General features: G+C 53.4%; 2 protein-coding genes across 3 annotated transcripts; one reads left to right on the top strand and one right to left on the bottom strand.

Annotated features, from left to right (window-relative positions):
- The first annotated feature begins 7057 nt into the window (after positions 1-7057).
- On the top strand, positions 7058-19475 carry TRIM72 (tripartite motif containing 72). 2 transcript variants are annotated; one of them, XM_017870036.1, is made up of 8 exons: positions 7058-7334; positions 7757-8153; positions 12391-12486; positions 12586-12816; positions 13906-13928; positions 16718-16836; positions 17129-17221; positions 18026-19475. In XM_017870036.1, exons 2-8 carry the CDS (start codon positions 7764-7766, stop codon positions 18598-18600), a joined length of 1527 nt encoding a protein of 508 aa, XP_017725525.1. In that variant the 5' UTR covers positions 7058-7334; positions 7757-7763; the 3' UTR covers positions 18601-19475. The 2 variants fall into 2 exon arrangements, with proteins under 2 accessions (XP_017725525.1, XP_017725606.1); XM_017870117.1 differs by lacking the exon at positions 17129-17221.
- On the bottom strand, positions 9673-10632 carry PYDC1 (pyrin domain containing 1). The gene is given in 3 exon segments (XM_017867337.1): positions 9673-9908; positions 10233-10293; positions 10599-10632. Coding segments are annotated over 3 exon segments (318 nt in total). The 3' UTR covers positions 9673-9685.
- Positions 19476-21401: the final 1926 nt, after the last annotated feature.

Here is a 21401-nt window from a genome sequence, read left to right as displayed (position 1 = left end):
ATAATATATATATATAATATATATATATAACAATTATATAATATTTATAATATATATATATTTAGACAGACTCTTGCCCTGTCACCCTGGCTGGAGTGCAGTGGTGCAATGTCCCCTTACTGCAACCTCTGCCTCATGGGTTCAAGTGATTCTTGCGCTTCAGCCTCCTGAGTAACTGGGATGACAGGCGTGAGCCATCATGCCCAGCTACCTTTTGTATTTTTAATAGAGACGGGGTTTTGGCATGTTGCCCAGACTGGTCTCGAACCCCTTGGCTCAAGTAATCTTGCCTGCCTTGGCCCCCCTCCCCCCCAAAAGGTACTGTAATTACCGGCGTGAGCCATCATGCCCAGCCCATGTGCATTATTTCTAAGCCTTATAGCAATCCCTCTGAGATAGGGAATTGTGGCCCCACTTTGTAAATGAGAAGATAGGTTCAGAGAGGTGGAAGGGCTTGTCCAAGGTCACATTCCAGCACAGAGCTTGGCACAGACCCAACCTTGATAAGCCGTTGTAGAATGACACAAGAATCCTAGAATCTAGAATCATCAAAACCTGCTCTTTTCACTTTGGTAGAATTGGAAGAGCTTTGGGTGTTTGATACATTTAAAAATGATTGCCTGATTCAATCCCTATAACACAGAGCAGGGGGCCCCTTTGCCATGTAGCCTCCTGCCTGCATCTCTGGAGCCCTTGTTTGGATGGGGTGGCCTTTGCTTTAGGTAAAACAAATGTGATGCCTTTCAATGGAACCTTTGGGGCTGCAGGAAAATGCACCTACAGGAGTGTGTGTGTGTGTGTATGTGTGCGCGTGTGTGTGAGTGATGCTTCTCTCCTCCTCACACCCAGCTTCTTGGTAGAGAGGGAGGTGAGCATGTGAGTTCCTGTGAGGTGAAGCTCTCCTTGTTTCTGAGCATCACCACCCAGGGTCCTTCCTTTGGGGCCCAGCTTGGCCCTGGGATCTGACCCCTGTTACGTCCTACTGACGCACACATTCAGATGGAGACGGGGAAGCTCCTGGCTGTGACCGTCACCTGACATCACCTCAGAGCAAGTGTTAGCACTTTGGTGAGATGTCACAGGGAGGCAAGGGACAAGGGACTGGGGAAATGCAGCCGTTTCTCTCGGATAACTGGAAGCGTCCCTTCTGCAGCAGTTTCAGATCGGAGCTCGGTGAGAACAAGTGACATCTTTTGGCAGGTGCATGTGCTCTGTGAGCTGACTGCAAATTCTTTTGTTGCTTTTGTTTTTGAGACAGGGTCAGGCTCTGTTGCCCAGCCTGGAGTGTAATGGGACCCTCTTGGCTCACTGTAGCCTCAACCTCCCAAGCCCAAGCGATCCTCCCATTTCTGCCTCCCAAGCAGCTGGGACCATAGGCATGTGCCACCATGCCTGGCTAATTTTTGTATCTTTTTTTAGAGATGGGATTTCACCATGTTGCCCAGGCTGGTCTTGAACTCCTGGGCTCAAGCAATCTTCCCGCCTCGGCCTCCCAAAGTGCCGGGATTACATGCGTGAACCACCGTGCCCGGTCTGACCCTCCCCCCGTGGCAGGAAAGAGCCTCCAGTTCTCAGCCCAGGCTTACCCTTGCCCCCCTGGACAGGAGCCAGAGCAGTTGGTGGAATTAGGATGCCTCTTCCTGGGTGTGACCCCCACCCCACAACAAAGTAATTCCTTGATCGCTGGAGTCAGATTGCTTCTCCTGGGGCAAGAAGGACCACAGACTGCCAGGACATTGGGCAAGTCACTTAGCCCCTGTGCCCCATGGCCTCCCTGTAGGATAGTGAAAGCATTGTTATGAGGCTGCAATGAGTTCAGAATTGTGAAGAGCTTGTGCAGTGGCTCACACCTGCAATCCCAGCACTTTGTGAGGCTGAGGCGGGTGGATCACCTGAGGTCAGGAGTTTGAGACCAGCCTGGCCAATAGGGTGAAACCTTGTATCTACTAAAAACACAAAAATTAGCTGGGTGTGTTGGCGGGTGCTTGTAATCCCAGCTACTCGGGAGGCTGAGGCAGGAGAATTGCTTGAACCCGGGAGGCGGTTCAAGCACTATACTTCAGCCTCTGAGACAAGAGTGAGACTCTGTTTCAAAGCAAAATAAAATAGCTGGGTGTGGTGGCTCACACCTGCAATCCTAGCACTTTGCGAGGCCAAGGTGGGTGGATTGCCTGAGCTTGGGATTTTTAGACCAGCCTGGGCAATATGGCAAAACCCCATCTCTACTAAAACACAAAAATTAGCTGGGCGTGGTGGTGTGTGCCTGTAATCCTAGCACTTTGGGAGGCTGAGGTGGAATAATCACTTGAACTTGGGAGGCAGAGATTGCAGTCAGCTGAGGTGACAGAGTGACTCCATCTCAAAAAACAAACAAGAAACAAAACAATTTACTTGTTGCATCTTTACAGAAATCCGTAGTCTTGATACTAATCCTTACACGATTCGCATTTTATAGGTGAGAAAATCAGGTTAAGCGACTTGCCCAAGGTCACACAACAAGGAAATTCTAGTCAGGATTGGAACCTGGTAGTGGCAGTCACTGCACACTTGGGTGCCAGCACACAACAAGGAAATTCTAGTCAGGATTGGAACCTGGTAGTGGCAGTCACTGCACGCTTGGGTGCCAGCACACTGTCCCTGTTTATGTGGCATATACATTTTCCTTTTCTTTCTTTCTTCTGGTTTTTGTTTTTGTTGTTGTTGTTGTTGTTTTGAGACCGAGTTTCGTTCTTGTTGCCCAGGATGGAGAGCAATGGCTCGATCTCAGCTCACTGCAACCTCCGCCTCCTGAGTTCAAGCAATTCTCCTGCCTCAGCCTCCCAAGTAGCTGGGATTACAGGCACCAGCTACCATGTCCAGCTAATTTTGTAATTTTAGTAGAGACAGGGTTTCTGTCTCTACTAAAGAAAGAAGTAGACCATGTTGGTCAGGCTGGTCTTGAACTCCTGACCTCAAGTGATCTACCCACCTTGGCCTCCCAAACAGCTGGGATTACAGGTGTGAGCCACTGCACCCAGGCTATGTGGCATATTTTTTAGTTTAATCCTCATGACAACTCTACGGGTTGGTTTTTTTTTTTTCTTTTCTTTTTGAGACAGGGTTCAAGCAATTCTCCTGGCTCAGCCTTTGAAGTAGCTGGGATTATGGGACTACAGGCATGAGCCACCATAGTGTTTTGTTTGTTTGTTTGTTTTTGGTAGAGACGGGGGTCTCGCTGTGTTGCCCAGCTTGGTCTCGAATTTCTGGACTCAAGTGATCCTCCCACCTTGGCCTCCCAAAGTGCTGGGATTACAGGTGTAAGCCACCACACCCGGCCAGAATGGTGTTATTTATCCTTATATTGTAACTGAAGGTGCTGAGGCCCAGAGAGACAGGTGATTTTCCCTGGGAGTGCCCAGCATGAGCTCGTGAAGTCAGCATTCAGGACTTGCTTCTGTAGCAGCCCTGACTGGGGCTTTCTGGCCTGTCTCTGCATGTATCCAATAACCAGGAGCTCTCACCTTCCAAGGCACTCATTGCTTGAGCTGTTGGGAAGCTTTCCCTTAGCACAAGCTGAAATCTGTCCCTAGCGAGCTCTTTAGGTGTGAGTGACCTCGTAAGGCCAGCTACACTGGTTCACCACTCCCTCCTTCCTTGCACATGGCTTCTTGCCTCTTCTTGTTCTCAGTCTGCTTAGGACAATCAATGTTCTTTCCATGGATCAGAGGTCAGTCCTTGCCTATCTGCAGGGAGGGATTGAGTTGACTATCACCCACCTGTGTTGGACACCTGACAGCAGGACCTTCAGCCCCAACTTGGCCATGATGGAAACTCCGGATGAGATTTAAGTTCTGGAAGTTGAGTTTTTTAGCCTGAGCAGCTTGTGGTTTCAGAGACCAGCTCCAGATATACCCTCTTTCAAACCCTCTTCCTATTGCTAATATAAGGCTGAGTCTGAGCCATCAAGAATGGAAGAAACCAGGGGCTTTTAGCCAGGCATGGCAGCGAACGCCTGTGGTCCCCGTTACTTGGGAGGCTGAGGTGGGAGGATCACTTGAGCCTGGGAGATCGAGGCTGTAATGAGCTATGATTGCGCCATTGCACTCCAGCCTGGGCGACACCGTGAGACCTCAGAGACTTAAGGACAAAGAAGGTGGGGACACAAAACTCCCCTGGATTTCTCAGTGTGCCGGTAAAGAGCTCCAGCTTTGGCTGGGTGCGGTGGCTCACGCCCGTAATCCCAGCGCTTTGGGAAGCCGAGGCAGGCGGATCATGAAGCTAGGAGATTGAGACCATCCTGGCCAACATGGTGAAACCCCATCTCTACTAAAAATACAAAAAATTAGCTGGGTGTGGTGGCAGGTGCCTGTAGTCCCAGCTACTCGGGAGGCAGAGGTGGGAGAATGGTGTGAACTCGGGAGGCAGAGCTTGCAGTGAGCCAAGATCTTGCCACTGCACTCCAGCCTGGGGGACAAAGCGAGACCCCATCTCAAAAAATAAAAAAAAAACGCGCCAGCTTCCTGAGACTTTTCACATACCCCGAGAATCTGCAGTCATTTACACAGGTAATTGCTCTTATCTGGAAGAATAATAGAAGTTTTCTCCTCCTAAAACAACCAAATGGTTACAGCCTGAATGAGGGCCTAGGTTAAACAAGGTGTCAGGCAGCCTGAAGTAGCTACCTTCCTAAGCAGACCAGCAGAAATTTGTGCTGTCACCATGCAACATGCAAGAAGGAATGAGCAGCTGGGTGCAGTGGCTCATGCCTGGAATCCCAGCACTTTGGGAGGCTGAGGCGGGTGGATCACCTGAGGTCAGAAGTTCGAGACCAGCCTGGGCGAAATGGTGAAACCCCGTCTCTACTAAAAACACAAAAATTAGCTGGGCGTGGTGGAGCGTGCCTATAATCTCAGCTACTTGGGAGGCTGAGGCAGGAGAATCGCTTGAACCTGGGAAGTGGAGGTTGCAGTGAGCTGAGATCATGCCACTGCACTCCAGCTTGGGTGACAGAGTGAGATTCCATCTCAAAAAAAAAAAAAAAAGAAAAGAAAAAAAAAAGAAAAAGAAAAAGAAAAAATTAAGAACCTAAGAGAGAAGGCAAAGGGAGAGTCCAAAGGGGAGATTAAGAGAATGAAACAGAAACAATTCATTCTGAGAGAGAGCAGTTGAGATAAGAAAGAGTAAAACAAGGGAAAGGTTTGAGGGAAGCTAAGAGAAAGATGGAGAGACCAAATGCGAGGGACTGAGTTTGCATGTTTATTCATTCACCTAGTGTCTGTAGAGCGCCTAATGTGTGTCACACACTTTAGTCTAAGCTGGAGACAAGCAGTAAACACAATTTCTATTCTGTAGGAAGAGACAGACAAGAAACCAGCAAACAAGTAGAATGGTGATAAATGTTATGGAGAAAAAGAAAGCCAGGCCGTGAGATGTTGAGGAGATAGAGGATTTAAAATCAGGGAATTGGGAGAGGCCTTGCTGGAAAGGTGGTATTGAGCAAAGTCTGAGGGAGGAAAAAGAGGAAGCCATGCAGTACTTGGGTTGGAGAGTGTTCCAGGCAGAGGGGAACTTAATTGAAAAGTCCCTGATGCTAGTGATCAACGGGGAAAGGGGTGATAAATGGGTCAGAGTGATTAATGGGGTCATAGCAGATAGGGCTCTGTGGGCCACAGTTAGCACTTTGGTTTTTATTCTAGATGAAATTTCTTTTCTTTCTTTCTTTTTTTTAAATATGTATTGATTTTTTTTTTTTTTTTGAGACAGACTTTGGCTCTTGTTGCCCATGCTGGAGTGCAATGGTATGATCTTGGCTCACTGCAACCTCTGCGAGACAGAGTTTCACTCTTGTCACCCAGGCTGGAGGGCAATGGTGCGATCTCTGTTCACTGCAACCTCTGCCTCCCGGTTCAAGTGATTCTCCTGCCTCAGCGTCCCAAGTAGCTGGGATTACAGACACCTGTCACCACACCTGGCTAAGTTTTGTATTTTTCATAGAGACGAGGTTTCACCATGTTGGCCAGATTGGTCTCAAACTCCTGACTTCAAGTGTTCCACCCGCCTGGACCCCCCAAAATGCTGGGATTACAGGTGTGAGCCACCGCACCTGGCCCTTGCCAACTTTTTAATGGAGTTGTTTTCTGCTTGTTGAAATGTTTAGTTTCCTTATATATTCTGGATAGTAGATCTTTGTTGGATGCATAGTTTGTGAATATTTTCTTCCATTCTTCAGTTGTCTGTTTGTTGATAGTTGCTTTTGCTTTTGCTGTGAAGAAGCTCTTTAGTTTAATGAGGTCCCACTTAACAATTTTTGTTTTTGTTGCTTTTGAGGACTTAGTCACGAATGCTTTACCAAGGCTGATATCCAGAATGGTATTTCTCCGGGGGTTTCTTCTACAATTTTTATGGTTTGAAGTCTTACATTTAAGTCTTTAACCCATCTTGAGTTAATTTTTTTATATGGTGAAAGGCAGGGATCCGGTTTCATTCTCTTGCACATGGCTAGCCAGTTATCCCAGCGCCACTTAAATGAAATTTCAGCTGAGATTTGAAAGATACACATACAGGAACCAGGGCAGAATTGAGTTCTGGGCTGCAGGCTCTGGATTCAGTTCATTCATTTATTCAATCTCTCTCTGTCATTAATTCTCCAAGCATTTAGAGAGGCCTACGTTGCCCCAGGGCTTGTCCTGGTTGTACCAGAGAGACCAACTTGGAAAAGACCCTCCCCTCACCTCTGGAGGAAGAAAACATTTCAGAGCGGGGTGAGGTCCTGCCCTCCTGCAGGTGGGATAATCCTGCCAGGGTGACCTTGGTCAGCCATAAGCTTGGGGAATGAATGGGCGACAGGCTGGAGAGGGGCTGCCAGCAAGGAGGAGGGAGCTGGAGAGTGTGGAGGTGGGAGTTGGGGGAGAAAGGGGAGATCCCCCCTCAATTTTCTGTCTTTTCTATGGTGAGAAAGGTCTTGTCTCCCCGCTGGCTCTGAGCTCTGGTTACAGGCTGGCTGGGGAGAGAACAGTGGATGGGCCAAGACAGGTGGCCCTGGCATGTGATGCGTACGCTGGGACTACTCAGCCCTCACTTTTAGAACGGTTTCCGGAAGTGATGGGAGGGATTGGGCAGGGCAGCTAAATATAGTCCTGGAGCCATGGCTCAGTCTGGGAGGGTCTTCCACTGAGCACTGTGTGCCCATCACGCGTGGTGTCCACTGCCAGCTTCCCCTGTGAGTCCCTGTCCTTGCTTGGAGGCTGCTGCTTGTCTCAGATCTTTGGACACAGCCCTGACCTCAGTCCAGCTAGGCTAGACCCTGACCGGTCCTCCTTCCAGTCTCTTTCAGCCTAAGATCTCCAACCAGACCTGTGAGTCCCGTGGGCTGAGCGGGGGGGGGGGGGGGGGGGCCGAGAGCTTGGTAAAGTGGGGGAGGGAAGTCTCGAAGTGGGGGTTCTGGAGAATTTGGGGCCGGGGCTGAGGTCAGCGGCTGAGGCCTGGGGCTAAGCCGAGGGCAAGGACAGTGGGCTAGGACATGGGCTTGTGTTCAGGAACTGGGGTTGACCGATAGCGCATATTTTTGGGGCTGGAGCTGAGAATTGCAGTGGAGGCTGCTTTTGGGACTGAGACCGAGTTCCTCTTCCCCCTTGACCGTCAGAGCCCCATCCAGTATAGGATGTGAGGTCTTTACAGGCTGGGGCTTCTCCCTGCGGCGCGGCGGACCCGGCCTGGGCTAGGGCTGGGCCGGGAGCGCGGCACAGCGGGTCCCCCAACCGACTCCTCCTCCACCCAGGCCCGCCATGTCGGCTGCGCCCGGCCTCCTGCACCAGGAGCTGTCCTGCCCGCTGTGCCTGCAGCTGTTCGACGCGCCCGTGACAGCCGAGTGCGGCCACAGTTTCTGTCGCGCCTGCCTGGGCCGCGTGGCCGGGGAGCCGGCGGCGGATGGCACCGTTCTCTGCCCCTGCTGTCAGGCCCCCACGCGGCCGCAGGCACTCAGCACCAACCTGCAGCTGGCGCGCCTGGTGGAGGGGCTGGCCCAGGTGCCGCAGGGCCACTGCGAGGAGCACTTGGACCCGCTGAGCATCTACTGTGAGCAGGACCGCGCGCTGGTGTGCGGAGTGTGCGCCTCACTCGGCTCGCACCGCGGTCATCGCCTCCTGCCAGCAGCCGAGGCCCACGCACGCCTCAAGGTGCGGGATCCGAGCGCATCGGGGTCGGAGGGGTTGTTGGGCGGCGCCGGGCCTGGCCGATGGGGAGGTCGCTGTACTGATTTGGATTCTGAGTCTCTAAAGAGGCTCAGGAGCACCTGGAGTTGCGGGAGTCAGGGGCGGGGCGAAGCAGCCAGGAAAGAGTGTCTGAGGAGCTGAAGGCGGGGCTGACAGAGGAAAGCCGCGCAGGGACGAAGACTGGCGAGAAGCGCGCTGAGCAAACCTAGGTTCCCGGCCTTAGCCTCTAGAGGGACCTGGAGATGGGCGGGCGGAGCCCCAGGGATGGTCTGATGGGCAGGGCGGAACCAGGCGGAGCAGCGACTGACCAGCCCCTACGGCCCACGCGCTTATTCCTGTACCAGGTGGGCCGGTCGGGCAGGCTCCCTGCGCTGCGCTGGCCCACTTTGGACTGGAGGCGCGGCGTTCCGGGCAGAGCCAGGCGGCCGGGGCAGGGCTGTCCTGCTGTGCTCAGCGGAGGCCCACGCACCCCTGAAACTTCGGAACTTTGGCTGGCCTCACGGTCCCCAGGCGGGGCCTCACCAAAAGGGAGACTGGAAGGGCCAGGCAGCCGGGATCTGAACTTGCGTGCGCTGACCCAGGGTGGCACCGAGAGCCCCGTCCAGGATGTTTTTCTGGGTGGAGCTGGAAGTCCCAAACGCCTTGGGAGCCCACACGTGGTTGTGTGCGTCCCGAGGTACCCAGCAGACACCCAGACAGACACCCAGACAGAGGCAAATAGAGACCCACGCACACTGGCTAGTGCGTGTCATACATGTGGCAAAAGCACACATTTAGAAGAAATGACAGGTGCAGGGGCTGGAGAAGGCGGGGTCTGGAGGCACAGAGGCGTCCTTGGTCCCCGAGGTGGAGACACTGCCGTCGTCTTACGCGACTGGTGCGCGCGCGGGGCTGGCTTCACAGGCGTTGCACTACTCCTTCCCTTGGCCCGCCTCCTAGAGGGGGTAGACCACCGTCCTTTCGTTGGTATTCGAGGCCCCTGGACTTCCCAAGGACCCAGCCTCTCAGTCCCGCCAGCTCCTGCCTGGCCCAGTTCAGCCCAGTCCTAGCTGGTGGTCTCCTAGCTCAGGGCAGGAGCCTCCTCCCGGGAGCCCTCCCATCCCAGCACACCTGTGCTTAAGAAAGAAAAGAAAGAAAGAAATTCAAGATGAAGCCGGGGACTGTGCCACTGAGAGAGGGCTTTGAGCGCATCCCAACCTCGCCCAACCTTGCCGGTCTCTATCTGCGAAGAGAGCACAGAACCCATGAAACGGAACAGGGCCCAGGCAGCCCAGGAGCCTGGAAGGGGGCAGTGGGGCGAGATGCAGCCCACCGGGGTTCGTGGCGGCCCAGCCCTTCGCTGCCGGGGGGGGCCGACCGGAGGTCTGAGGGAGGACCCCAGGAGGGACCCTGAAGGAAGAGGGGAACAGGAAGGCTCTGGGCGGGACCCGACGCCTGGGTCCTTGGCGAGGAAGCAGGGTTGGGTCCCTAGATCACGTACCAGCTCAGAGTGGCCCTCACGCGGCCCGCGGCAGCTGTGCCGCCTCCTCCAGCATGCTCATGTCGAGCAGCACGGTCACGACGAGTTCGGCTGCGTAGTCCTCGTAGTAGGAGGCGACCAGCTTGTCGGTGAGGTCCACGATTTCTAGCTGCCCGAGTGCGCCCCGCGGGATAAGCTCAAAGCCCTCGCGCAGCGGCACAGTCCCCAGCTTCATCTTGAATTTTTCTTTCTTTTATTTTCTTTCTTTCTTTTTTTTTTTTTTTGAGACTGAGTCTTGCTCTGTAGCCCAGACTGGAGTGCAGTGGCGCGATCTCCGCTCACTGCAAGCTCCACCGCCTCCCGTGTTCACGCCATTCTCCTGCCTCATCCTCCCGAGTAGCTGGGACTACAGGCGCCCGCCACCACGCCAGGCTAATTTTTTTGTATTTTTAGTAGAGACGGGGTTTCACCGTGTTAGCTAGGCTGGTCTCGATTTCCTGACCTCGTGATCCGCCCGCCTCGGCCTCGCCTCCCAACGTGCTGGGATTAAAGGCGTGAGCCACCCTGCCCGGCCCATCTTGAACTTCTTGAGCTCCTCCGGGGTCAGGTTCTCCAGCACCTTCAGGACGGCCTCGCGCTTCCTTCCTATGGCTCAGCCCTGAGCCTCTGAGAGGGCCTGGAGCCATCAGGTACTACCTTTCCTGCAGCAGGTGGAGCCGCCGCCCCCGGGGATGAACCGGGGAGGAGACTGATCTGGCAGCTCATATTCAACCCTGTGGCTCCTGCTGGGAGGGGACTCTGCAAACACCGCCTAGAGGGTCCCCCAGTTTCCCCTGGGAAAGTGGGGGCGCCAAATTGTTGAGGTGGGGATTGCTGTTCCCAATCTGCAGAGGAGGAAACAGGTTGGAAGTCATGGAGGCAGGAGTGGAACTCATTCCATGGCCAGGCACCTTCCAGCAAAGAAGTGGCTTTGTAGCCTGGCATGGTTGCTCATGCTTGTAGTGCCAGCTATTCAGGAGGCTGAAGCAGAAGGATTGCTTGAGCCTAGGAGTTCGAGGATGCAGAGCTGTGATTGTGCCACTGCACTCCAGCCTAGGCAATCCTGTCTCAAAAAAAAAAAAATATTTTTTTTTCTTTGGCAGGAGTATTGGGAGCTCTCCTATATTTGCATATTTGCATTTGAGGTCTTGGGTAAGATCTAGACCACAGAGTGTTTGGTTGGTCTATGCAGGGGACATTTTTTTTTTTTTTGAAACGGAGTCTTGCTCTGTCTCCCAGGCTGGAGTGGAGTGGCACATTCTTGGCTCACTGCAACCTCTGCCTCCCTAGTTCAAACCATTCTCCTGCCTCAGCCTTCCGAGTAGCTGGGATTACAGGCACCTGCCACTGTGCCCAGCTAATTTTTGTATTTTTAGTAGAGATGGGGTTTCATCATCTTGGCCTGGCTGACCTCGAACTCATGACCTTGTGATCCAACCACCTCAGCCTCCCAAAGTGCCGGGATTACAGGCGTGAGCCACCACGCTCGGCCAGCAGGGGACATTTTAATTAAATTCCGTGCCCCCCACTCCAAGCCCATGCATGTACAGGCTGGCTGACGTGGGGGTTAGGCTGACAGTCTGACTGAGGCTGATGTTCTTTTAGGTAAGAGAGGAAGCCCAGGCATAGGGGGAGTTTGCCTTTCTTCTTTCATATATCCTTCACGTACCCCCTGAGGTCTGTTGTGTGCCAAGCTCTGTGCCTGCCTGTCTGGTGGGAGAGACCAAACCACTTTGGCGTTTGCCATCCTCACAAAGGGTGAGGGCTATGGGGCTGACTGCTGAGCAGAGGGGATCAGGGAAGGCAAGGCCAGGGAGGGGTCAACAAAGCAGACAAGGGGCTGGGGGTGTGGTGGTTCACACCTGTAATCCCAGCATGCTGGGAGGCTGAGGCGGGAGGATTGCTTGAGGTCAGGAGTTGGAGACTAGCCTGGGCAATATAGTGAGATTGTCTCTACAAAAACATTTTAGAAAATCATGGCCAGGCGTGGTGGCTCATGTCTATAATTCCAGCACTTTGGGAGGCTGAGGTGGGTGGATCACCTGAGGTCAGAAGTTTGAGAGCAGCCTGACCAACATGGTGAAACCCTGCCTCTACTAAAAATATCACAATTAAGCCAGGCGTGGTGGTGCACCAAAATTAGTCCCAGCTACTTGGGAGGCTGAAGCAGGAGAATCACTTGAACCCAGGAGGCGGAGGTTGCAGTGAGCCGAGATTGTGCCACTGCATTGCAGCCTGGGTGACAGAGACCCCATCTCAAAAAAAAAAAAAAAAAAAAAAAAAAAAAAAAAAAATCAAAAAATTTGCTGGGCATGGTGGTGTGTGCCTATAGTTCCAGCTACTTGGGACTTGGGAGACTGAGGTGGGAGGGTCAATTAAGCCTGGGAGGTTGGGGCTGTAGTTAGCTGTGATCATGACACTGCACTCCAGGGTCACTCCAGAGCGAGACCCTGTCTGAAAACAAAACATCAAAATAAATAAATAAAAAAACCTCACCAAAATAGGCAAGGGGCAGGGGAAGCATTCGGACCTCAGGAGTAGCACTGGCTTGGGCTGGTAGGCATGTAAGTGGGTTTGGGGATGGGAAGATGGCTGGAGGAGAAAGTGGCATTGAGGTTGAGCCACAGAGGGCAGGTTTAGGTTGGGAGGTGTGGGTTTGGGGTGAGTGGCATCCTCATTACTTCTCCATGCCTCGCCCCCCAGACACAGCTGCCACAGCAGAAACTGCAGCTGCAGGAGGCATGCATGCGCAAGGAGAAGAGTGTAGCTGTGCTGGAGCATCAGCTGGTGGAGGTGGAGGTGAGGACTTCATAGGGCCATGTCTCAGGGGCTGGGGGCCAGGCTAGGGGTCTCCAGCCAAGAGCCTTTATTCTGTCAATCACTGCCCCATTCCTGCAGGAGACAGTGCGTCAGTTCCGGGGGGCCGTGGGGGAGCAGCTGGGCAAGATGCGGGTGTTCCTGGCTGCACTGGAGGGCTCCTTGGACCGCGAGGCAGAGCGTGTGCGGGGTGAGGCAGGGGTCGCCTTGCGCCGGGAGCTGGGGAGCCTGAACTCTTACCTGGAGCAGCTGCGGCAGATGGAGAAGGTGCTGGAGGAGGTGGCCGACAAGCCACAGACTGAGTTCCTTATGGTGAGCACCGGGTGACCCCCCGTCCCCTCCTTGCCTCAGCCCCCTCACTGCTCAGGCCCCAGAGACCTCATCCCATTGTCAGATAGGCCCAGAGAGGGGCAGGGATGAGCCAGCATCACATGTCTGGGAGGGGCAGGCCTCAGGACTGCTGGATGGTTGTTTAGGCTGAGCACTGCATAAGGACATTGTATTAAGTGAACACTATTCATATCACAGACCTTGTCAGTTTATATATTTATTAGGACTTTTTTTTTTTTTTTTTTTTTTTAAGGCAGGGTCTCACTCTGTCACCCAGACTGGAGTGCAGTGGCATGACCATAGCTCATTGCAGCCTTGACTTTGTAGGCTCAGGCAGTCCTCCAATCTCAGCCTCCCATAGCTGGGACTATAGGCACTTACCACCATGCCTGGCTAATTTTGTATTTTTAGTAGAGATAGGGTCTCACTATGTTGCCCAGACTGGTCTCAAATGCCTGGACTCAAGCAATCTGCCTGCCTTGGCCTCCAACAGTGCTGGGATTACAGGTGTGAGCCACTGCACCTGGCCTATTAGGACAGTTTTCTATCAGGTGGAATCAGAGTTGCTTGGAGGCGAAGATACTTTTTTGTAATCCACATAAAAGTGAAGGGCTAGGGGTGGCCTTGAGTTCTAGGTATCTTCTGGCTTTTTTGTTTTTTTTTGAGATAGGACTTTGCTCTGTTGCCTAGGCTGGAGTGCAGTGGTGTGATCTCGGCTCACTGCAACCTCCTCTTCCCAGGTTCAAGTGATTTTCCTGGCTCAGCCTCCCAAGTAGCTGGGATTACAGGTGCCTGCTGCCACGCCCAGCTAATTTTTTTGTAATTTTGGTAGAGATGGGTTTCACCATGTTGGCCAGGCTGGTCTCGAACTCCTGGCCTCAAGCAATCCATCCGCCTTGGCCTCCCAAAATGTTGAGATTGCAGGCATGAACCACATCATCTGGCCTCTTTGAGCTTTTCTGATTCTTCCTGACCTTGCACTCAGCATTCCTAGTTGTCTACCCCATCCTCAAAAGTCTCCAGTGTCCCCAACATCGGCTTCACCACCATTCTCTTTTTCTCTCTTTCCAGAAATACTGCCTGGTGACCAGCAGGTGAGAGCAACCTGGCCCTGTCCCTTTGCCTGACTTGTCCCAGTCTTCTAGGGACACCAGCCGGCTCACTCTCCACTCACTACTGTGCCTGCACACCTGCAATTCAGTCTGCTGCCCCACCCCTGCCTGAACACATGGTTGTAGACAGAAATGATCTGGATGGATCCTTTTGCTCAGGGACCTCCTAGACTGGTGTCATGAGACACATGTGGGTGGGGACAAAGGCATCACTGTGTGCTCAGTGTGGCTGTGGAGGGAAAGCGGTGGCCAGGCATAGAGTGAATGTTTGAGATGGGCCCTGGAGGGATGAACAGGAGTTGGCTAGGCAAAGTGCTGGGAGAAGAAGGGCATTGCAAGGAGAAGGGCATTGCGGGGAGAAGGGCATTGCTGAGAGAAGAAGGGCATTGCTGAGAGAAGAAGGACATTGCTGGGAGAAGGGCATTGCTGGGAGAAGAAGGGCATTGTGAGGAGAAGGGCATTGCTGGGAGAAGGGCATTATGGGGAGAAGGGCATTGCGAGGAGAAGTGCATTGCTGGGAGAAGGGCATTGCTGGGAGAAGGGCTTTGCTGGGAGAAGGGCATTACTGGGAGAAGAAGAAGGGCATTGCTGGGAGAAGGACATTGCTGGAAGCAGAAGGGCATTGTGAGGAGAAGGGCATTGCTGGGTGGAGGGCATTATGGGGAGAAGGGCATTGCGGGGAGAAGGGCATTGCTGGGAGAAGGGCATTGCGGGGATAAGGGCATTGCTGGGAGGATGGCATTATGGGGAGAAGGGCATTGCAGGGAGAAGGGCATTGCGGGGAGAAGGGCATTGCTGGGATAAGGGAATTGCAGGGAGAAGGGTATTGCTGGAAGAAGAATGGCATTGCAGGGAGAAGGGTATTGCTGGAAGAAGAACATTGCTGGGAGAAGAAGGACATTGTGAGGAGAAGAACATTGCTGGGAGAAGAAGGGCATTATGAGGAGAAGGGCATTGCTGAGAGAAGGGCATTACGGGGAGAAGGGCATTGCGGGGAGAAGGGTATTGCTGGGAGAAGGGCATCGCGGGGAGAAGGGTATTGCTGGAAGAAGAACACTGCTGGGAGAAGAAGGGCATTGTGAGAAGGGCATTGCTGGAAGAAGGGCATTGCTGGGAGAAGGGCATTGCTGGGAGAAGGGCATTGTGGGGAGAATGGTATTGCTGGAAGAAGAAAGGCATTGCAGGGAGAAGGGCACTGTGTGGAGAAGAAGGACATTGCAGGGAGAAGGGAATTGCTGGGAAACGGCATTGTGGGCGACGAAGCGATTGCTGGGAGAAGGGCATTGCTGGGAGAAGGCATCGCGGAGAAGGCGTAATTGCTGGAAGAAAAAAAAGGGGAAACCAGCTGCTGGGAGAAGAAGGGCATTGGGTGAGAAGGGCATTGCTGAAGAAGAGCATTGTGGCGAGAAGGGCATTGTCTGGGAAAGGGCATTGTGGGAGAATGTATTGCTGGAAAAGAAAGGCATTGCGGGAGAAGGGCACTGGTGGAAAGAAGGACATTGCAGGGAGAAGGGCATTGCAGGGAGAAGGGCATTGCGGGGAGAAGGGCGTTGCTGGAAGAAGGGTGTGGGAGAAGAGCATTGTTGGGAGAAGGGTGTTTCTGGGAGAAGGGCATTGCTGGGAGAGGGGACAGCCAGCTAGAGGGCTGGTGAGTGGGAGGGAAGAGGAACTGGGGTAGTAGGTGTGTGTACACTGGCAAAGCTGAGAAGCTTGGACCTTATCGCAAAAGAAGGATGAAAAAAAGTGTAGTTGGGCCGGGTGTGGTGGCTCACGCCTGTCATCCAAGCACTTTGGGAGGCTGAGGCGGGTGGATCATCTGAGGTCAGGAGTTTGAGACCAGCCTGGCCAACATGGCAAAACCTCCTCTCTACGAAAAACACAAAAATTAGCCAGGCATGGTGGCAGACACCTATAATCCCAGCTACTTGGGTGGCTGAGGTAGGAGAATTGCTTGAACTCGGGAGGCAGAGGCTGCAGTGAGCCAAGATCATGCCACTACACCCCAGTCTGGGTGATAGAGCCAGACTCAATCTCAAAAAAAAAAAAAAAAAAAAAAAAAAAGACCAATAAACAGTGGTAAAATATATGTAACATAAAATTAACAATTTTAAGCTTCTTTTTTTTTTTAAAGACAGGATCTTGCTATGTTGCCCAGACTGGACTTAAATTTCTGAGCTCTAGTGAGCCTCCTGAGTCAGCCTCCTTGAGCAGCTGGGACTACACTCTATCTGGCTCATTTTAAGCATTTTTAAGTGTGCATTTAAAATTCAGTGGTGCTAAGTACATTCACATTGTATAACCATCACCAGTGCTTACCTCCAGAATTTTCTCATCTTCCCAAATCAAAACTCCAAAGGAAGAGTTTTTTTTTTTTTTTTTTTTTGAGACTGAGTCTCGCTCTGTCGCCCAGGCTGGAGTGCAGTGGCCAAATCTCAGCTCACTGCAAGCTCCACCTCCCAGGTTTACGCCATTCTCCTGCCTCAGCCTCCCGAGTAGCTGGGACTACAGGCGCCCGCCACCTCGCCCGGCTAGTTTTTTGTATTTTTAGTAGAGACGGGGTTTCACCGGGTTAGCCAGGATGGTCTCTATCTCCTGACCTCGTGATCCACCCATCTCGGCCTCCCAAAGTGCTGGGATTACAGGCTTGAGCCACCGCGCCTGGCTGGTAGGAAGAGTTTTAAGCAGGGGTGTGATGTGGGGAGATCCTGGAATCCCCCCAGCCCTTGTCCTCCCCACTCACAGATGCCTCCCCTTACCCTCCCCACCCCCAGGTTGCAGAAGATCCTGGCAGAGTCTCCCCCACCCGCCCGTCTGGACATCCAGCTGCCAATCATCTCAGATGACTTCAAATTCCAAGTGTGGAGGAAGATGTTCCGGGCTCTGATGCCAGGTACCGGGAGGGACTGGCTCAGGTTTGTGTGTGACTGGGCAGTTGATGGGAGGCCCTACCCAACCTGGAGAGGCTCCCCAGTCCCAACTGGGGAGGCCACTGAAGGAAGTACCCAGTGCCCCTTTGCCTCTGGGGTTCCCCCCTGCAGTCCCCTAACCTGTGTTGGGAGGAGGGCCTTTGAGAGCATGGGGTTTGCAGTGGGTGACTGACACGAAGATGCTGCTGCTGTTGGCAGCTCGGAACGCTGGGGCCTGGGTCTGAGCCACTGACTTGCTGTGTGATCCTTGGTCAGTCTCTGCCGCTCTCTGGACAGTGGAGATGATAAATCCTGCCAACTGGGGACTGAGGCTCTGCAGAGCTCCTGGAACCCTGGGGACTGGCCCAGGTTAGAGAGTGACTCTGGCGGCCTGTGGCTGGGGAGGCCCAAGGGCTCAGTTCCTCCCTGCAAGAGCTGGATGATGCAGGTTACAGAGCTCTGGGGCATACACATTGCTGGGGTAGCCCTTCCTTGCCTCAGCAGAGGTGGGAATGCAGACAGCCTCATTTTATTCAAGAGAAAACTAAGGCTCAGAAACTGGGTCTAGGTTGATGTAAAGATCGGGCTCCTTGGGCCTTGTCTGGGCCTCAGATGGTGATGCCTTGTATCAATTTAGTTCTGTTGGCCGGGCTCGGTGGCTCACGCTTGTAATCCCAAAACTTTGGGAGGCCGGGGTGGGAGGATCACTTGAGCCCAGGAGTTTGAGACCAGCCTGGGCAACATAGTGAGACCCCCTGTCTCTACAAAAACTTAAAAAAATTAGCCAGGTGTGGTGGCACATGCCTGTAGTACCAGCTACTTGGCAGATGGGAGGATTGCTTGAGCCTGGGAGTTGGAGGTTGCAGTGAGCCAAAGTTGCACCACTGTGCTCCAGCCTGGGCCACACAGTGAGACCCTGCCTCAAAAAAAAAAAAAAAAAAAAAAAGGAAGAAAATGCAGGCCTGCCTGCCACCCTAGAGGGAAGCAAAAGCAATCATGGCCTCATCTCACAGCTGAGCAAACTGAAGTTGACCCAGATGTGATCTTGTGGCCCAAGCCGGTGAGCAGAGATGCCAAGAGGATTAGGGGAGACAAAGCTGGCCTGTAATTGGTTGGGAGAAGGCCCCAGCGAGGCAGAAACCTAGGGTTTTCTGATCGTGATCTCTCTGGCAGCGCTGGAGGAGCTGACCTTTGACCCGAGCTCTGCGCACCCGAGCCTGGTGGTGTCTTCCTCCGGCCGCCGCGTGGAGTGCTCGGAGCAGAAGGCGCCGCCGGCAGGGGAGGACCCGCGCCAGTTCGACAAGGCGGTGGCGGTGGTGGCGCACCAGCAGCTCTCCGAGGGCGAACACTACTGGGAGGTGGAGGTGGGCGACAAGCCGCGCTGGGCGCTGGGCGTGATCGCGGCCGATGGCCCCCGCCGCGGGCGTCTGCACGCGGTGCCCTCGCAGGGCCTGTGGCTGCTGGGGCTGCGTGAGGGCAAGATCCTGGAGGCTCACGTGGAGGCCAAGGAGCCGCGCGCTCTGCGCAGCCCCGAGCGGCGGCCCACGCGCATCGGCCTCTACCTGAGCTTCGGCGACGGCGTCCTCTCCTTCTACGATGCCAGCGACGCCGACGCGCTCGTGCCGCTTTTTGCCTTCCACGAGCGCCTGCCTGGGCCCGTGTACCCCTTCTTCGACGTGTGCTGGCACGACAAGGGCAAGAACTCCCAGCCGCTGCTGCTCGTGGGGTCCGAAGGCGCCGAGGCCTGAGCCGCCGGACGGGTCGGGGAGGGGCGCAGGGACCTGGGTTGGAGCTTAGGTCTCCTTGGTAGGGTCTGAAGGTAGAAGGGTGGGGTGCGAGTTGTCAGGGCCCAGGGGGCTGGGAACGGGGGGGTCTCCCAGAATACTGCCGTGGGGGTAGGACTGGCTTGGTGGTTCATGCCTGTAATCCCAGCACTTTGGGAGACGGAGTCGGGTGGATCACCTGAGGTAAGGAGTTCAAGACCAGTCTGGGCAACATGGTGAAACCCCTCTCTACTAAAAATACAAAAATTAGCTGGGCGCGGTGGTGTAGCCTGTAATCCTAGCTACTTGGGAGGCTGAGGCAAGAGAATTGCTTGAACCTAGGAGGTGGAGGTTGCAGTGAGCAGACATTGCGCCACTGCACTCTAACCTGGGCGACAAGAGTGAGACTTTGTCTCAAAAAAGAAAGAAAAAAAAAAGCGTGAGGGTTGGCATGGCCTGGGGACTGCTGGTGAGGGGTTCGGGTGATGCTGGGGACAAGACCCAGTGGGGTAGGGAGATCTGGAGTCAGGTCAGTGGGGAAATCAGAATTTGGGAACCAGGAGCCCTGAGAATTCCAGGAAGAAACTAAGGTTGAGCAAGGGAGGGCCAGGGCCAGGTAGGGGGATTGACAGGAGGAGCTTGAGAACCTGTAGAGTAAGGGGCTTCTTCAGCCTCACACTCCCCTCCTCCTTAGGCCTTGGGTCCCCCACTCCAGACTCACCTTACCCAAAGGCCTTCCCCTTAGTTCTCCACCTTAGGCATGCGTTAAAATCACCTTTTGAAAGCCCTTAGCCATGATTTGTTAAAGCATAGGGTGCTAAGTTTCTGATTTAGTAGGTCGGACAGGTCAAAAATGCTCATTTCTTTCTTTCTTTCTGTTTTTGAGACGGAGTCTTGCTGTTTCACCCGAAGCTAGAGCGCAGTGGCGCACCTCGGCTCACTGCAACCTCTGCCTTCAGGGTTCAACAATTCTCACGCCTCAGCCTCCCAAGTAGCTGGGACTACAGACGCCCGCCACCACGCCTGGCTATTTATTTTTCTTTTTTATTTTTAGTAGGGGTTTCACCATGTTGGCCAAGCTGATCTCGAACTTCTGACCTCAAGTGATTCACCCGCCTTGGCCTCCCAAAGTGCTGGGATTACAGGCGTGAGCCACTGCGCCTGGCCGAAAATGCTCATTTTTTTGTTTTTAATTTAGTTTTTGTAGAAATGGTGTCTCATTATGTTGCCCAGGCTGATCTTGAACTCTTGGCCTCAAGTGATTCTCCTGCCTCGGCCTTCCAAGTGCTGGGATTACAGGTGTGAGCCACCATGCCCTGCCAAAAATGTGCATTTCTGGCAGGTTCCCAGGTGACGCTGCTGGCCACAGGGGCTGACGCTGGGGGAAGCCCTGACCTAGTGCACATCCCACTGGGCTCTTCACTCTCAGTGTAGATCGAGGAGAGGCATAGGTCCAAACATACGTTTTTCCAGTCAAAAACATGTAAGGTTTGCACCAGGAGTGGAAGGAAACAAATAAGCATAAACCAACGCAGAGACATTTAAGGGCCGGGCACTCATGCCTGTAATTCCCAACACTTTGGGAGATTGAGGCAAGAGGATCATTTGAGGCCTGGAGTTTGAGACCAGCCTGGGCAACAGAGCGAGACCCTGTCGCAACAAAAACCAGAAAAACAACAAAAAGAAGACATTGCAAAACTGCCAGAGCCGATTCTAGGCAAATAAACAACCCTCAACTTAACTTGCTTTGCCTCTGGGATATGTTTGTCGAGCGTCTTGAACGTTGGGGAAGCCAGCCAAGAGAAAGAGCCTGATGCCAAGGTCACACTGGTCCCTGCTGCTCATGGGGAAGAGAAGGGCCCCCACTAGATGTCCCAGAACTGGCCACTCCCCACTTACTTGCTGGTTCACACCTTCTTTGGTTTTAGCGCACAGGCATTTCTTGGGCTCTGGAGTAACCACTGAGGCCAGAGTGAGAGTCCCTCTTCCCTGGAGGGAGAGGCCTTTGGGGATCCAGACAGTCTTCTCTCCTGAGGGAGAGGGTTCTCTCAGGAGACAGAGAACATTCTCACGGGGAGGGTGTGCTGGTGGGATGGGTGGAAGGGCCTGGGGCCCGGGCAGCCCATTGCGGGGGTTTTCTCAGGAGATGGTGGGTATGGGACTAAGGGTGAAAGGGAGGTTGTGAGTTGGGTAAGAGGCCTGAGGATCTGGCAGGGGAAGGCGGCACACCTGGGTGTGTCTCCCAGAGGAAGGCCTGTGGAGCCCTGGCTTCAGGAGACAGAAGAGAGGATTAATGGTAGAAGCTCTTTCATGTTAGAAAATAAAACAATATAGTAAAGGAATTATTTGGTTGTAAAATTCAACACCATTAATAAAGCTATTATATTTTGACTCCTTCCTCATTAAATCTGCGTGAAAAGACAAATGACTTACTGCAAGGCCTCCTAATTGCCCTCTAGCCTTCAATCTTGACTTGGTAATGTTTCTAAAAATGCAAATGTGGTCACGGACTCAGTTGCTCAAAACTTTCAACAACTCCCTCTTGCCTATAGGATAAAGCCCCCAGTCTTCGGCTCAGCATTTGAGCTGTTCTGCCATGTTTTTTGTTTGTTTGTTTGTTTTGTTTTTTGAGATGGCGTCTCGCTCTGTTGCCCAGGCTGGAGTGCAATGGCGTGATCTCGGCTCACTGCAACCTCTGTCTCCCGGGTTCAAGCAATTCTCCTGCCTCAGCCTCCCAAATAACTGGGACTACAGGTGCCCGCCACCATGCCCAGCTAATTTATATA

Source organism: Rhinopithecus bieti, unplaced genomic scaffold (genome assembly GCF_001698545.2).
Source record: "Rhinopithecus bieti isolate Rb0 unplaced genomic scaffold, ASM169854v2 scaffold_63, whole genome shotgun sequence".
NCBI lineage: Eukaryota > Metazoa > Chordata > Mammalia > Primates > Cercopithecidae > Rhinopithecus > Rhinopithecus bieti.
The sequence above is the reverse complement of the archived record's forward strand: the minus strand, read 5'-3'. Positions and strand labels throughout refer to the sequence as shown.

Coding starts and splice junctions, on each gene's coding strand:
- TRIM72 (XM_017870036.1), top strand. CDS start 7,764: ATGTCGGCTGCGCCCGGCCTCCTGCACCAGGAGCTGTCCTGCCCGCTG. Junction 13,929..16,717: donor TACTGCCTGGTGACCAGCAG/GTGAGAGCAACC, acceptor CCCCACCCCCAG/GTTGCAGAAGATCCTGGCAG. Junction 17,222..18,025: donor AACCCTGGGGACTGGCCCAG/GTTAGAGAGTGA, acceptor TCTCTCTGGCAG/CGCTGGAGGAGCTGACCTTT.